We start from the raw sequence: 18,210 nt of genomic DNA on the forward strand, positions 1-18,210 counted from the left end.
GACATCTCTAAGTGGATATGACATGTTTATAAAGCAATTCACGTACAGTACAAAAGGGGTGCACTGGTGAAGGCTTTTGAGTGGTGCAACACTATAGCATGCTATTATCTGGAGTTTATACATTGTAGAACCAGTGATGTCCTAAATATATGTTGTCAGGAGTCTACGAGAGTGTTCTTTTTGGATAGAAAAGATGGCAATCTGTAGGATTTAGTGTCATCTGTGTCATTCTGTGTTATTTGTGGGCTTAGCCATGACACTGCACAAGCAGAATTAAGTGGCTGGCCTCAACTTGATTTCCCTGGAGCCACAAAAGACTAACATATAGAAAGACCAAGATGAGAAAGACATTCCAAATTCTTTGTTTTTCCACTGTGATAATATTATGCTATAAAAGCACTGACTAGGATGACCTCTTTCTAATGTACTCCCTCTCAGTTTTGCTAGCTCCCCTGTCTCTGAAACCTTGGTGCTGGGCTGCTTGGTCTGGTTTTACATTTGCAGCATTTTGCAGATGCTTTTATCCAAAGTGACTTACAACTGTGACCATATACAATGCAAGTAATTGAAGGTTAAGGACTCTGCTCATGGGTCCAACAGTGGCAACCTGGGAGATATGGGGCTTGAACCTGCAGCCTTCTGATCACTAGTCCTGTATCTTAACCGCTGAGCTACTGCTGTGGCTTTCTGCTGCTGTGTGATGCCAGTGTCGTCTATCTTTCTGAGAACTCATTCCAGTGTCTCTGCATTTTGGAACTAACAGTGGAACCACCCTGGGAAAGCAGATTTCCCCAGGGGCAGCATGACGTCCCATTTCCAGAACGGACCCAACCTGTAAATCGATTTTATGCACATGGTGTGCCAGCTGGTAGAGTCGAGGTGCCATTCATGCATTGCCAGTAGTGGCAATTTGAGAAGAGGTCTTGTCTTTATTTTTTTTTCCAAGAACTGAGTTGTTGCAGGCAGTCAGTCCTGGCTAGTCCTGGGATTTCTATTATTTTTATTGTAAAGCTCAGAGAGATTTAAAGTTTTTGTAGTACTAATATATAACATTGGCCTTATAAATTAGTACTACTGGGCGGGATGAAGGTTGCAGAAGGTTGCCTGTTCAAGCCTCGCCACCATTAAGTTGCCACTGTTAGACCCTTGAGCAAGGCCCGTAACCCTCAATAGCTTGAACTGAATTCAATCAAATAATTCGGATATTAAAAAGATTTTATCATATTTTTTTAAGCATTAACCACCATTTGGAAGATACTCTGGAACATACTGAGATTGTAAAAGACTAAATTTATCTCAAAACTATATTATTATTTGCAATTCTTGGCTTAATCTATATTATTTTTAATATAAGAAGAGGAAGGCTTATATAATGCAAATCTAAATCCTAAACGTTAAAAAACCATTATCTTCAGTAGCCAAATGATCTTTCTATGCCATTATATGCATCACTTTATCTTTCCCCCATTCATATGAATCTGGCTGAGTGAGCAGGAGATATATGCATGAAATATGCATGAATCTTCTCTTCTTTCATCCATGCGTCCTTGGGGATGTCTGAGCCACTGGGCTAGTGCATATTTCGTCACTGGGCAGGATGAGACTGATAGGCCCTTCCTGATATTTATTTGGACTTGCATACTATTCCTTCCAAAAGCTCACTGGTAAATGTACTGTTTCAGTTTTTATTTGCCACAGATCGAGCCTACACTAAAATGTTTGCTCTATAAATCTGTGGGGACTATGCAGGGGGCTGAAGTTACATTTTCCTAAAAACCTTTTCAGGTAGTGCCAAACCAGACTACACTTGCCAAGCACCCACACTTAACGCCCTCATTGTGTAATTATTAAGCTGGAAAATAGTTTACATGTGTACGTTAACTATGTTCATGTTAACAGATGCTTAAATGTGGTGACACAATTTGCTCTGTATTTAAACACGCATGATTTGGAATTTAACACGAACTACAAAATAAAAATAAAAGTGTTGGGTGGCTTATTGAGGATTAACGCCTGGACTTGAGTATGTACAGACTGCAGAGCATTTCATTAAAGAACATTAACCAAAACTAATCTAATGTTAGACTGTTCATGCTAATCTTTACCTTATTAAGCCTCACCTTGCAAATTTAAATACACATTTATACTACTTAACTAAGCCTATAATGCCTGATTCAGATAAGAACTGTGCAATTTATTAATAAATACCACATAACCATATAAAAGTACAATTAAACAGGACAACAGTCTAGTGTAAATAAGGCTCTGCTTCTAAAAATTGTAACACTAAGCAAAACAAAAAACAAAAGCAATCATTTCTACCCTTTTTTAACTAAAAAGTAACATATTGTTAATTAAATGAATTAATGAATACTGAAAGATTTGAGGCAAACACAGCTGATATTCACATTTTTACAGAAGCTAACTGGCTAGTTATTTGTGCTATTTGACTAAATATTTTATATGTTGATAACTTTCTGACATAATAATAATAATAATAATAATAATATATTAATATTAATGATGTAAATTGAATTATGTGAATGTCACTTGTTTGTTTTCTGTGAAGAGAGCAAATTTGTTTATTAGCAGATAGCTTGATAGCCTCTTAACTCTAGCAATATTAGCAATGAGATGAGTTAAATAACTGCTCTTGTCCATTCAAAATACTGTAAATGTATTTAGCATTACTTTATCAAATACTATTTAATAATCATAGGAAATATGACAAATTAAGAATCCAGTATTTAAATCCTACTCTTGTTTACATGTTGCAAATGCAAGCTGGCAGGTTTTTAAGAGTCAGTTTGTGATTATGGAATAACAGGAGGGTGTTTACAAAGTGTATATTTATGAATATTTATAGATAGTGATATTGTTAATGGGATTAGTTAAAAAATTGGTGTATAGATGTCACTAGGTTGTTTAGTTATCAAATAAAAAACAACTAAATGTATTATTTATACATCCCAGTGACCCTAGCTGATTCCAGATGTGCCTGTTTACACTGCTATTACATCACCCCCATCTCCATCTGCAGTCAGTAGCTACACACACACGTCCACACCCAAAGATATAAGTATGGAAAATCAATAGCTGTTAGTGCAGGCCATTTTCCCATCCATTCTAAAATGCTGCAATCATATAGCGCTCTCTCAATAACCCAGCCAGAACGTATCAAACTCAGCCATAGAAAATGTAATTAAAAGACACTGTACTCAGTCTACATTGTTCCTACCCTAATACAGCTCAGGCTGCATAATCTAACATCCTGCTCTCATAGACTAACATTTTGCAGATATCTATTGAACCGAAAACAAGATTCATTAGATATATTTCAGTGTATATTTCAGTGTTTAATACAATAATATTTTTGATTACACAATATGATTAGTATTGATACATGTTGGACATACCCCTGTCGCAGAACACTAGGGGACGTAAAGACTAATCATTATTAAAATTACACATAACAGAAGACTTAGAACCATAGAACCTAAAAAGAATTGCATTTGACCCTTGTCTCCTATCAAATTAAAATGTCTAATAGTTATTAATCACTACAGATGAAAATTCCATGATTTCACATTATGATCAAGAAAAGTTCAGTTTTTAAAGCTACCACAGTTATTCATAAAGGGATCTTTGACCCTGGTCCTTGCCTGGCTCTCAAGTTGATCAAAACTGGCACTAGACATTCTTGGGCTTGAATGCACGTCTGTGTATAAAAGATGGCACTCAGCACCCTCTGATATGCAAACTAAGCTGCTTAATCCCACAGCAGGAGCTGCACATCAGAAACACATACTGGCTGTCTTCACAAGACTCAGACGTTAGCCATCAGCCTCCCAGAGAGGTAGTTGGCAATACATCTTTTTTTAACTGCTTAGAATCTAAAATAAATGTCTTTGTAGATTTAACTTACATTAAAGGATGGAGTTTGGAAATTAAGGATTGTTGTAAACTAAATGTTTTACCCATCCATCAACAGTTAATGTATGGTTAACATGTTTGAGGAGATTGTTTATTAAAATGTAATAAATAATCAAAAACTAAAGTATCTTATCTACAAAAGTGTTCAGACCCTTTGCTTTGGAACTCTAAATTGTGGTTAGGTGCATCCTGTTTGCTTTATTCATTCTTAGGATGTGTTTAAAACTCAACCGTAATTTACCTGTTGCAATCTGAATTAACTGGACATAGTTAGGAAAGACACATCCCTGGGTTCATAAGGGCCTGAAATTTATGCTGCATTGTCGCATTGTCAGGAGAAAAAACAAGCCATGAACTCCAACAAATTTTTGGATCTCTGTAATCACACTGTGGCAAGACAGAAACCATTATTGAGTAAAAGGTTTATAAAGGCCAGCTAGGAGTTTGCTTAACAGCATGTACAGCACTTTGGCACAAAGTGAATCTCTGGTCTGATAAGAAAGAAAAGTGAACTCTTTGGGCCAAACAGGCAGAAACAGGCAGTGCATATCACCTGCCTAATACCATCCCTACAGTGAAGTATAGTGGTGGCGGCATCATGCTATTGGGTGCTTCTCAGTGGCAAGAACAAAGAGACAGATAAATGCAGCCAAATACAGGAACATCTTCATTTTCAGTTCATCAATATGAGTGATTCTGTGTAAATTGATTGATAGATAAATATGGCGATTATATTAATTTCAGGGCAGCACGGTGGCTCAGTGGGTAGCACTGTCGCCTCACAGCAATAAGGTCCTGGGTTCAATCCCCAGGAGGGGCGGTCTGGGTCCTTTCTGTGTGGAGTTTGCATGTTCTCCCTGTGTCTGCGTGGGTTTCTTCTGGGAGCTCCGATTTCCTCCCACAGTCCAAAAACATGCAGTCAGGTTAATTGGACACACTGAATTGCCCTATAGGTAAATGGGTGTGTGTGTGTGTCTGCCCTGTGATGGACTGGTGCCCCGCCCAGGGTGTTACTGTGTGCCTTGCACCCATTGAAAAGCTGGGATATGCTCCAGCAACCCCAAGGCGACCCTAATTGGATAAGCGGTTAAGACAGTGAGTGAGTTATACTAATTTCAAATTAAATACACAAGATGATGAAGTGTGCAAAATTTCCAGAGGTCTTCATATTTACTAAATTCACTGTATTTCTATTACAGACAGCACTGTTTTTTTCCCTACCAAATATATTTTCCATATCTTTAAGCTGTTCTAGTGATCACTAAAAATTACAAGGTGTCCCTAAACTTTTGACATAAGTGAATCTATGATTGTACTATAATTCGACAGTTCTGTTTGTATTATTTTGAGTTGGAAATTCTTTCTATCACTGTTATCACAGTGTAAATCTCATAAACTTTAGATAGCTTAAGCTGAAATACAATCTTTATATACTATGCTGATCAAACACCAGGCACAAAAACAAGACTAGGCAAGCTCAGATTTGCAAGAACAACCACACCGCATGTATCATGCAAATATGAACTGATGTGTCTCTGATGGGATGTAAAAATTGGACTGTTCTTCTGTATCTTGCGGCTGAAAGCAATGCCTGCTTGATTGCAGAGCATTCTGCTGAGTTCAGGGCAGAAATATGAGCCCATACTGTGCCTGGCATCCTTAAGGTTATAAGGGATTTAAAAGTCTTGTATTATTGAACTTGATAGACTTACAGGCAACTTTTTGTGTCCTGACAGAGCTAATGCTGCATAATACTGGTGCCTTATCAATTACACTAAGCACATACTGTATGTTGTAATTGAAATCACAATGTTAAATATATTAATATTTTATTACCTTAAGTATATATGTGCTGTTGTGTTTAATTATTTATTAAAGACTGAGAGACATGAAGCATATGTTTAAAAGTGATTTTATTACGTGTCTGTTAGTTTTACTACAATAGGGTTTACTACAAAACGGTTGAGGTACTGGACTAGTAATCAAAAAGTAACTGGTTCAAGCCCCACCACTGTCAACCCTCAATTGCTTAGACAATATACTGTCACACAGTATATTATTTGGATAAAAGCGTCTGCTAAATGCTGAAAATGTAAATATTTAATTTTTTAATTGCTAATTTGATTTGAGGTGGAATTTAAAAAATAAATGAAATGTTTTTAATCACATGGTCCTAGTAGCCAATTAGCATTTCTAGTAGGCTGACCCACAGACTATTTATGGAAGAGCAAGTAAATGAAACAAGCTACAGTTATTAACCATTTTATACTGTACAAGTCATCTATGAGTACAATGGGTAAACAAATTCATTAAAACAATCCTTTCTTTAATTTGTTTACAGTTTTCCAAAGCAAACTTATTTAACAGTGTATTTGACTCAGTCCTAATTCTAGCATGTCATAAGGCTGATGACAACAGGAAAGGAAACAAATCATAACAAAGCTAGGGCTGCAGAAATAGGATAAGCTAAGATTAAACATGGGCAGTGTTGATTACGGACAATCAGACAATTAGCCAGTTTCATTTTTAGCCCATCTGTATTGTGATTTTTATGTTTTGTTTGTTTATTGAGATTTTAATGTCATGTTTTACACTTTGGTTACATTCATGACAGGACAGATACAGTAGTTACTCACTACACAAGGTTCATCAGTTCACAAGGTTATATCAAACATAGTCATGGACAATTTAAGGTCTCCAATTCACCTCACTTGCATGTCTTTGGACTGTGGGAGGAAACCGGAGCACCCGGAGTAAACCCACACAAACACAGGGACAACATGCAAACTCCACACAAAAAGGAGCCACTGAATTGTCCTATAGGTACCTAGCCGCTACGATGCATAAACCAGTGCATTGTAGTGCCGGTCTCAAGCCCGGACAAATAGGGAGGGTTGTGTCAGGAGGGGCATCCAGCATAAAAACTGTGCCAAATCAATAATGCGGATCACAATCCGCTGGCGACCCCTAACAGGAGCAGCTAAGGAAATAGATAGATCCTGGAACAAATAAAAGCTACTGAAAATGTGCTAGTGTGCTAAACAATAAGTACCTCAATATGAAATCAAAATCAACAATAAATATCCATCAACACAGCTTTAATTTAAGTCTTTTGAAATATTACTTATATCACTCAGTAGAAACTGGACTAGCCATATGCCGCCTGTAATCCTGGACCCATCTGAGTAAGCTACTGCAAGCATGATGAAATCTAGTGTCTGCTAACAATAGGATTAGTATTGCCAGTAGGTCCCATATACTGCCAGTATCTTTATACACACTGTAATGTAATCCATGCCCCAGTATAACCAAGCATCCAAATCACTGCTGCAAAATGACAAAAAAGCTTTCCTCTCAAGGCAAGGTTCATACAGACATGGAGCTCCGACTGGAACGCCATATTCCAAAATATTTTGGAAAGCCTTTCCAAAAAAGTGAAGGCTGTTATAGCCACAAAGTGGGGGTAAGATGGATCGACTAATTCAGATTTGGCAAATAGATAACAAAGAGGATAATGGAAGACATGATAAACCTACATACTGACAGATGATTTGTCTGCATTGAAAAAACACATTCGGTTTTTTTAATGTAACGCTTGAGAGCAGCTTTATCAGTCGAGGTGCAGACACACCCAGATGCCTCTAGGGAATTTTTCTTCTAATCTGCCTAAAAGCCTTATTCAAAGCATCAGCTAATAAGATCTGACCCCATTAGCCAGCAGTGCTAAATGTGTCTGTGCACAAACCCTGCACAGACATATGTGTGTGTCTGGTAAATATGAAAACTGCAGGATCCTTAAGAAAAAAAGGGAAATCCCTTTCACTTTCTGTCCTGCATTAACTCTCTCCCTCAACATCAGATCAAGACACAATAATCCAGTCAAATCTTCTATTACGCTCTTTATTATCCATGTGGCTTACACTGGCCAATTAGCCATCTGCCTTTTACAACAGTATGCCATTGTAGGGGTGTAATTGTTTGAGTGTGTGCCAAATATAAAAACAAGGAAGCTGTAAGCTGAGTAATGCTTGATGCACATAACTAGATTTTTAACAGTCATTGTCTATTTTGGAAAGGTAAGTAGCACATAAATCAAGAGGGATTTCACCAATATTTGTTTAAAATTATGCGTAAACATTATGCTCATGAAGTTGAGCTAAATGACTCCTACCACCAAATTGCAATTGCAGTGATCAACCAGACATTGTTTGCCATTGAGAATACCACTAAAATATTATATATATTTTATAGGTATATATATACACCAATCCGCCATAACATTAAAACCACCTCCTTGTTTCTACACACATTGTCCATTTTATCAGCTCCACTTCCATATAGAAGCACTTTGTAGTTCTACAGTTACTGACTGTAGTCCATCTGTTTCTCTGCATGCTTTGTTAGCCCCCTTTCATGCTGTTCTTCAGTGGTCAGGACTCTCCCAGGACCACTACAGAGCAGGTATTATTTGAGTGGTGGATGATTCTCAGCACTGCAGTGACAATGACATGGTGATGATGTGTTAGTGTGTGTTGTGCTGGTATGAGTGGATAAGACATAGCAGCACTAATGGAGTTTTTAAACACCACACTGTCACTGCTGGCCTAGGAATAGTCCACCAACCAAAAATTCCCAGCCAACAGCGCCACGTGGGCAGCGTCCTGTGACCACTGATGAAGGTCTAGAAGATGAGCAACTCAAACAGCAGCAATAGATGAGTGATCATCTCTGACTTTACATCTACAAAGTGAACCAACTGGAAAGGAGTGTCTAATACAGTGGACAGTGAGTGGACACGGTATTTAAAAACTTCAGCAGCGCTCATACCAGCACAACACACACTAACACACCACCACCATGTCAGTGTCACTGCAGTGCTGAGAATCATCCACCACATAAATAATACCTGCTCTGTGGTGGTCCTGTGTTGGTCCTGTGTTGGCAGGCTAAAAAGGTATGTAGAGAAACAGATGGACTACAGTCAGTAATTATACAACTACAAAGTGCTTCTATGGTAAGTGGAGCTGATAAAATGGACAGTGAGTGTAGAAACAAGGACATGGTTTTAATGTTATGGTTGATCTGTGTATGTGCTTAATGTAAGGCTACCTAAACCGTGGCCTCGCTACCCAGCTCCTTATATTGTCAATGTCACTATAACACTGCTGTTCGCATGTTACGCTTCCTTTCATCAATTATCAAGCTTTTAAGCATAACATCAGATTTGCATATAGTGAGCAGTTGAGTAGAGCAGTAATCTAATAAGCTAGTTCTTCTCCACTGAGACCCGAGTCTAAAGTCTCTGGTTTGAGTCATGTGTTGCCACCTTCTTGGCAAGGCACTTCACAACCACAGCTGACCCAAATGTGTCTGAGGAAGGGAAGTCCGGAAGGTAAATCACCTCCATGTCACTGAAATAGCAGCTCATACCGTCTGGTCAAGGTGCCCACAGAAGCATCAGAAGAATTCTCAAGAAAGAAATATGTAGTCCTATTTACAACAATGAGGCATAACATTATGACCTAATATTCTAATATTGTGTTGGTCCACGTTTCGCTGCCAAAACAGTCCTGCAACTGTGATGCACTGTGTATTGTGACACCTTTCTATCAGAACCAGCATTAACTTTATCAGCAATTTGATCTACAGTAGCTCATCTGTTGGATCGGATCACATGGACAAGCCTTTGCTCATCACGTGCATCAATGAGCCTTGGCTGCCCATGACCCTGTCGCCGGTTTACCACTGTTTCTTTGATAGATACTGACCCACTGCAGACCGAGAACACCCCACAAGAGCTGCAGTTTTGGAGATGCTCTGACCCAGTCGTCTAGCCATCACAATTTGGCCTTTGACAAACTCTCTCAAATCCTCACGCTCGCCGATTTTTCCTGCTTGTTATTCACTTCACCTCTCAGTGGTCATAATGTTATGCCTAGTCGGTGTATATGTTCAGGCTCTCTGTAAATTTCCACCACTAGCCAGTGTCATGATGAGGCAATGCAAAAAGAGGGGAAATGTGTTTACCTTGATACAGTCTGCATTCTTTTCACAATACACATTTTGCAATTGTCAGGAGAGGCGAATCAGTCTTTAATTTAGCCTAGTTATGCTGTAGTGTAAGCAAGGTCAGAGAGAACAGACTAGAAAAGGAAGCATTGTGGGACGAATACAAAGGAAAAGAGTGACACACACATACAAACACACACAAATTGAGCCCAAGCCATGGGTGTGTTTATTGTCTCGACTGACAGACAGTTTCATCCTATTGTTCACTCAGTGCTACAGTCTGTGTGTAGCACAACAAGACACCATAATATGAGAAGTGAAGGATGGTGTAAACACACACACACTCTCTCTCTCTACACTCTGCTTGGGGTAAACCAAGGTCTGTCACAACATGCCATACACACCGCTCAAGCTAATTAATTAAAAAATTCTAAAAATCCAAACTCCATCATGCTGTCTATTCATTTTCACTTTCATGAATCTCTAATCAAGTGTATTTGTGTATTAGGTCTGTAAATCATAAAATCATTTATTCAGACACTGTTACACTTTCTGAGACATGTTGGTTTATGTATGGTTTGTGCATGGTTCAGGGATTTTGGATATGCTTGGTAGTATAGCTAAATAATTGACACTGCTATTAAGCAGTGCTATTCATCTGAGACCAACTGGGGGGAAATGCTACTTAAAATTTAAGGCAGCTAAAATGAGAAAGCATGGCAGAGGTGAGTAATTCACAAGGCTTTGCACCAGCTCTGCCATGTGTCTGATATTAAGCAGACAAGCTGTTAAACCTATTATAATGTTTTGTACCACGTTGCTACAAAATATTATAGATATATTTTATTACTGGTATAATGATTACATACGTACACCGATCAGCCAACGCAGTAAAACCACCTCCTTGTTTCTACACTCACTGTCCATTTTATCAGCTCCACTTACCATATAGAAGCACTTTGTAGTTCTACAATTACTGACTGTAGTCCATCTATTTCTCTGCATGCTTTGATAGCCCCCTTTCATGCTGTTCTTTAATGATCAGGACCCCCACAGGACCACTACAGAGCAGGTATTATTTAGGTGGTGGATCATTCTCAGCACTGCAGTGACACTGACATGGTGGTGGTGTGTTAGTGTGTGTCACAACTGGACTGAGAATAGTCCACCAACCAAACATATCTGGCCAACAACACCACGTGGGCAGCGTCCTGTGACCACTGATGAAGGTCTAGAAGATGACCAACTCAAACAGCAGCAATAGATGAGCGATCATCTCTGACTTTACATCTACAAGGTGGACCAACTAGGTAGGAGTGTCTAATAGAGTGGACAGTGAGTGGACACGGTATTTAAAAACTCCATCAGTGCTGCTGTGTCTGATCCACTCATATTAGCACAACACACACTAACACACCACCACTGAGAATGATCCACCACCTAAATAATACCTGCTCTGTGGTGGTCCTGTGGGGGTCCTGACCATTGAAGAGTGTAAATGCAGGCTAAAAAGGTATGTAGAGAAACAGATGGACAACAGTTAGTAATTGTAGAACTACAAAGTGCTTCTATATGGTAAGTGGAGCTGATAAAATGGACAGTGAGTGTAGAAACAAGGAGGTGGTTTTAATGTTATGGCTGATCGGTGTATACCATAAAATATTTCACACATTTACTGATTTGTAAAATTATAACTACTTTAAAAAATTGAAACCCCCTCAACACTGATACACATGAAAACAATGAAACATATTAAAACAGCCATACAAAGTGCTCTTCACCCTGAAAGCCTGTCATCTATGTCCTCCAATAACCCTATCATTTGAAGCAAGTCATTAGGAAGAGCCTTAAAGAATAGCACCTTCTGGCGTGGATGCTGTATGACATCGTTGAGGCCTGAATGCCCACCCCCCACCCATCTGAGTTATTAGATAATCAATAAAGAAAATCCTTTCCGCTTAGAGTAGCTTTCGAGAGAATGTAAAGAACTAGAGCCAGGCTTTGCAGCTGTAGTCTGTCAGGCTCCCAGGGAGGCGATTGTTGTTGACAGAAAGGCTAAAGCTATACAGATATTGATTGTAGGGTTGTTTCATGCCAATCTGCTGCTGTTATTACCTGAGGAAACATCCACCCTTCACTTGGCTGGAGCTAGCCTCATTAAAAACCAAGGCTGTGAGCCAAATCATGGCTAACAACACTGTTTGCCTGAATCATTCCAGATGACTGCAGTGAACAGATTAGCTTAGTTACAAATTAGGCTTGGGTGAATTCTTACATTTTTGTATTCACTTATTTAAACAAAGATTGCGGTCAGCGAACAACCTTCTTTTAGCATATGTTTACTAAACATGTTAAAAGATGCTGATAGCCTGAAGCCTCAGTACATATTGGTGAGTTAGTTTGGCTTGAGGTTAATCTATAAAAAAAGAAAGCTGGGCGAACACATGGTGTGAGTGTGCCATACGGCTGGACATAAAAACCCCTTCAGCCTTTTTAGACAGCCATTTGTGAATGGATTACTGCTTAGTCAGCCACGTAATGCCGTTCTCTCTACGGGCAAACACCCACTGCTGTAAGAGTAGCTGAGGGTCATTCGTTCTTCTTGTCTCAGTGTACCACTTTGTCTGACTCTCTTTATAATTCGTCCTGTTGTGCCGTTCTATTCAGGATCACTCCAACTATTTCATTGTCTCACGTCCTTCATTTTGTCTATGCCCAATCCTACCCCTTTCTTATTCCCTCTCCGCATCTTTCCGTCTCCCCTGGCGAGAGGCTGTCATGACGTATTAATCAATTCACTGATGACATCTTCCTGCTGCTAGAGACCAACGTCCCTATATCCTTTGAGAAAACCACACCAAAACCCTCTCTCATCTCTGATAATACTCTCAGACCTCCACACCATCTGTAAATCATCTTAGCTTACTCTTAAATACAGTGCTGTGGTCCACCAGGCTCCGCATTCAGATCAGGAATCGACTCCTTGATTCAAATGTGAAAGATTTGTGTAGGACAACAGTAACGTTCATTACACTGGCTGTGGTTCAGCTCTTAACTTCAAATGAAAAAGGTTTGCCTAAAGTAGCCATTGAAAGTGGCCACCATGTGTCGCTTAACACTTTTTGAAGCCTGCATCTTTTACTCACCACCACCGGTAATTGTTCAGCTTTCAGATGGTTATACTCAAAGGGGGGGACTGAAGCTGGTTTGCATTAAGGTACCACAAGAAAAGAAAAACCTTTTTCCTCAAAACTTGAAACAGATCCACCCTGATTCCCTATGGCTTATAGCATGAAGGAATGGCACACATGCATGGAACAGCTTGCTTGCTGAAAGTCAGTGGTCATTTGGTGTGCACACTTACAGAAGCACAGCCGTATGTAGTGTAGTTTGTAACAAATTCAATAACAGAATGAGCTTGTGTGGTGTAGGAGCTATGCTGCTGGAAACAGCTGGTCTGAGTTCTAGGGCTTCAAATCTAACTTATAATGGTTAAGTGGTGTTACTGTTACAGTTATTGTGTACAGAATGCATTTGGCACATCCTTGACAGTGAATGGTATTTATTACTATGGTAAATGTGTATAAAACTGGTTCTACATCTGTTTTTCAAAGGTTGTATGTCAGGTCAGTGACAACTTCCACACACGGACACTAAATTTACATATATAACAACATACACTGATCGGCAATAGCATTAAAACCACCTCCTTGTTTCTACACTCTCTGTCCATTTTATCAGCTCCACTTACCACATAGAAGCACTTTGTAGTTCTACAATTACTGACTGTAGTCCATCTGTTTCTCTGCGTGCTTTGTTAGCCCCCTTTCCTGCTGTTCTTCAATGGTCAGGACCCCCACAGAGCAGGTATTATTTAGGTGGTGGATCATTCTCAGCACTGCAGTGACACTGACGTGGTGGTGGTGTGTTAGTGTGTGTTGTGCTGGTATGAGTGGATCAGACACAGCAGCGCTGCTGGAGTTTTTAAATACAGTGTCCACTCACTGTCCACTCTATTAGACACTCCTACCTTGTAGATGTGAAGTCAGAGACGATCGCTCATCTATTGCTGCTGTTTGAGTTGGTCATCTTCTAGACCGTCATCAGTGGTCACAAGGCCCCGTTGGCCGGATATTTTTGGTTGGTGGACTATTCTCAGGCCAGCAGTGACAGTGAGGTGTTTAAAAACTCCAGCAGTGCTGCTGTGTCTGATCCACTCATACCAGCACAACACACACTAACACACCACCACCTTGTCAGTGTCACTGCAGTGCTGAGAATGATCCACCACCCAAATATCACTACTATGTAGTGGTCCTGGGAGAGTCCTGACCATTGAAGAACGGCATGAAAGGGGGCTAACAAAGCATGTAGAGAAACAAATTGACTACAGTCAGTAATTGTAGAACTACAAAGTGCTTCTATATGGTAAGTGGGGCTGATAAAACGGACAGTGAGTGTAGAAACAAGGAGGTGATTTTAATGTTATGGCTGATCGGTGTACATTTCTGTATATTTTTTACACATGCATAGAAGTGGTTAAGAATCTAGTGTCTGCCTGGTGTGTGACTTATCGAAATACATGGAGACTATTCTAATGACATCTTTAACACAGACACAGATCTGCTTGCAGATAACAATTCCACTCAAGCCATCAGCACATATCCATAGTTCATAAATGAACTTCACACATTTTGTTTATATATTCAACATAAAACTTAATAATATGGCAGTAGGTGGAATCCATTACTAAGCTTTAGTTTGTCTGATGCCTACAGAGCAGGATCGCTGTCTGATGTGTCAGTAATAGTATGTGGCTGTAGAAATGTTGAATCATCAAAATACAAGGAGTCTGACCAAGTTTGACAGCTTCCACACAAAGACACCAAGTCAGCACACAGATCCCAATTCTACCTAAATAAATATTGCAGATATGTAGATTATCGCCTTTGATAAGAATAGGGGTTACCATCACAACTGTTGTGGTATAGAAATGAACATATACTGGATATGGAGTGTTCATGGTGGAATCCACTGCTAAAAGGGTAATTTGGATACTGATTAAACTATGTACTCAGAATTTAAAACTGTTACAATTTGTACTCTATAAACCATAATTGGTGAGTGGTATCCTTTACTACATGTTTTCACTGTCTTATTAAGGGTGGTAAGTGTAGAATTGATGGGTAAATTTGGCAATTTTATTTATTCAAAATCTGGGGATTGAAATCATGAGATCAGAATAGTTTCCAGTGTATAATCCCAAATCAGAAAAAGTTGCGACACCATGGAAAATGCAAATAATAAAAAAACACAGACTTTCTTACATTTATAGTATGACAGTATGAACCTGAGATATTTCATGTTCTGTCTGCTCAACTTAATTTCATTTATTAATAAACATCCATTCCTGCATTTCAGGCCTGCAAAAAAAGTTGGGACAGTTAAGCATTTACCACATTGTATTGTTGCCATTCTTTTTCACCACACTTAAAAGATGTTTTGGAACCGATGATACCAAGTGATTTAGTGTTTCAGCTTTTATTTTGTCCCATTCTTCCTGCAAACACGTCTTAAGATGTGCAACAGTACGGGGTCGTCGCTGTCGCATTTTTCATTTCAAAAATTCTCCACACATTCTCTACTGGGGACACTTCAGGACTGCAGGCAGGCCAGTCTAGTACTTGTACCCTGTTCTTCTTTGTAATGTGTGCAGCATGTGGTTTTGCACTGTCTTGCTGAAAAATGCATGAACGTCCCTGGAAAAGATGTCTTAAAGGTAGCATGTGTTGCTCTAAGATCTCAATGTACTTTTCTGCATTAATACTGCCATCACAGAAAGGTTAATGACCTTTACCAAGGGCACTGACACAGCCCCATACCATGACCCTGGCTTTTGGACTTGTTGCTGATAACAGTCTGGATGTTCCTTTTCCATTTTTTCCAAAAAAGACCAGGAATGCTGGTTAATTTGACTACAATACACGTTTCCACTGTGTGATGGTCCATCCTAGATGCCTCTGAGCCCAGAGTAGTCGACACTGCTTCTGGACATGGTTAACATAAGGCTTCTTTTTTGCACAGTAAAGTTTTAAGTGGCACTTGTGCATGTAACTCTGTATTATAGTGCTTGACAAAGGTTTGCCAAAGTAATCCCTCACCCATGTGGTTATATCAGCTATTGTTGAGTGGTGGTACTTCATGGAACACTGCATTTTCATTTTATTTGCATTTTCCATACTGTCCCAACTTTTTCTGATTTGGGGTTGTATATCAAACTAGTTCTATATCTGATTTCTTCACTGTATTGCATAAATGTAGAAGTGTTGTGACATCAAAACACATGAGGTCTGATCAGGTCTGACAGTTTTCACACTCAAAGACACCAAGTCGGCACTCGGATCATAATTCTACCAAAACTATCAGTGCAGATCTGTAGATCATCACTCCTGGTAGCCCACAGAGTAAACACCACACATCTTTAGCCCATTTCATCTCTCGTTTCCCTTCTGTTAGAACAGCAGCTCTTTTTTTCCAAAAAAGACCTGGAATGCTGATTCATCTGACCACAGTACACGTTTCCAGTGTGTGATGGTCCATCCTAGATCCCTCCGAGCCCAGAGAAGTCAATGCCGCTTCTGGACATGGTTAACGTAAGGCTTCTTTTTAGCACAGTAAAGTTTTAAGTGGCATTTGTGCATGTAACTCCGTATTGTAGTGCTTGACAAAGGTTTGCCAAAGTAATCCCTTGCTCATGTGGTTATATCAGATATTGTTGAGTGGCGGTTCTTGATGGAACACTGCATTTTTATTTTATTTGCATACTGTCCCAACTTATTCTGATTTGGGGTTGTATATCAAACTAGTTCTACTTCTTTGAGGTAATGTGTGAATGTAGAAGTTTTGTTTTGTCAAAACACATGAGGTCTGAAGTCAGCACTCAGATCATAATTCTATCAAAACTATCAGTGCAGATCTGTAGATCATCACTCCTGGTAGCCCACAGAGTAAACACCACACATCTTTAGCCCATTTCATCTCTCGTTTCCCTTCTGTTAGAACAGCAGCTCTGATTTACGCTGTGATGAAGTGTGTGGAAGACTAATGAGCATCCGGAGTGGCGGGTTCAGGACTGAATCAGTTGACAGGGAGAAGTGTAGCTGTCAAACAAAGCACAGAGCCATGCTGCCTACTACTGCTGGTCGTGCTGGTGGTACATGTGTGTATGTGTATTTGTATTTCTACATCACACGCATTAAAACAGATAAGCTCGCTGGGTGCATGGACATAAACCAGGGCCATGTATTATGTGTTGACATTTTAAAACTGGTTTCTTTTAAAAAGCAAATGAGCAAACAAACGTCTCTTAACACTGACTCTTAACACTGACTCCTACCTGTTTTGAAGAAAGCGTCCGTATCCGAGTCGTTCGGTCCTTCTTCAGCAGCTTCAGCAGAATTCATATTCACTCCTGGGTTAATTCACAGCTCGAATGTAGGTAAATGAATGAATGAAGAAGGTAAATCCTGTAAACAGCGCAGTGTGGTGAATTAAAACCTCTCCATCGTTGTGCGCTGGATGTAAGCGCGCTCCGTGCGGCATTAACGAAGCACAAAGCCCGGCAGCAGCGCTCTATTGTTTCCGCTCCTGCCTCCTCCGGTTCTCTCCCTCCAACAGCCCAACCAAACACTCACAAGATCCAAACACGCACAAGATCCAACACCGACAAGATCCAAACACCGACAAGTTCCAAACACACTGACAGATTCCTTATGACGATCAAAATCTAAATTCACAACCAAGCAAGCATTGTTCTGAACAGCCAGATACAGTCAAGCAGCTCCACATCCACACGGATGCAGCGAATGATCTTTAACTTGTGATGTCACAATAGGATTGGCTCGATTCCCCGTCTCAGCTTCTTGTCTGCCCACATTAGGATTCTATCTAACAGCAGTGTCACATTATCACTTAAATGAATTAAACAGCGTGTGTGTGTGTATGTGTGTGTGTGCTGGTCCATAATGATTAGACAGTAAAGACTCCATAAAGGCTAGAAAAGGAATACATTCATTTACAGGTTACACATCACTCATTATACTGTAGAATAGAATAGAATCTTTATTGTCACTATACACAAGTACAATGACATTTCAGATGGAATCTTTCCAACAGTAGAGAAAAAGATAGGAGTAGTAAAATCACAAAAAAATTATTTACATTCTAAAAAATAAAATAAAACGTAAATTTTTACACACTGCTTAAGCA

The 18,210-nt window shown here is 39.5% G+C and overlaps 1 protein-coding gene across 2 annotated transcripts in view; it reads right to left on the bottom strand.

Annotated features, from left to right (window-relative positions):
- Positions 1-17,783, bottom strand: part of kalrna (kalirin RhoGEF kinase a) — a 192,004-nt gene extending 174,221 nt beyond the window's left edge. For both annotated transcript variants that reach the window (XM_063006545.1, XM_063006544.1), the window contains exon 1: positions 17,339-17,783. In XM_063006545.1, coding sequence (XP_062862615.1) covers positions 17,339-17,405 — 67 coding nt within the window. In that variant the 5' untranslated portion in view covers positions 17,406-17,783. The remainder of the gene's footprint in view (positions 1-17,338) is intronic.
- Positions 17,784-18,210: the final 427 nt, after the last annotated feature.

The sequence above is a fragment of the Trichomycterus rosablanca genome, chromosome 12, assembly GCF_030014385.1.
Source record: "Trichomycterus rosablanca isolate fTriRos1 chromosome 12, fTriRos1.hap1, whole genome shotgun sequence".
In the NCBI taxonomy this organism is placed as follows: Eukaryota; Metazoa; Chordata; class Actinopteri; order Siluriformes; family Trichomycteridae; genus Trichomycterus; species Trichomycterus rosablanca.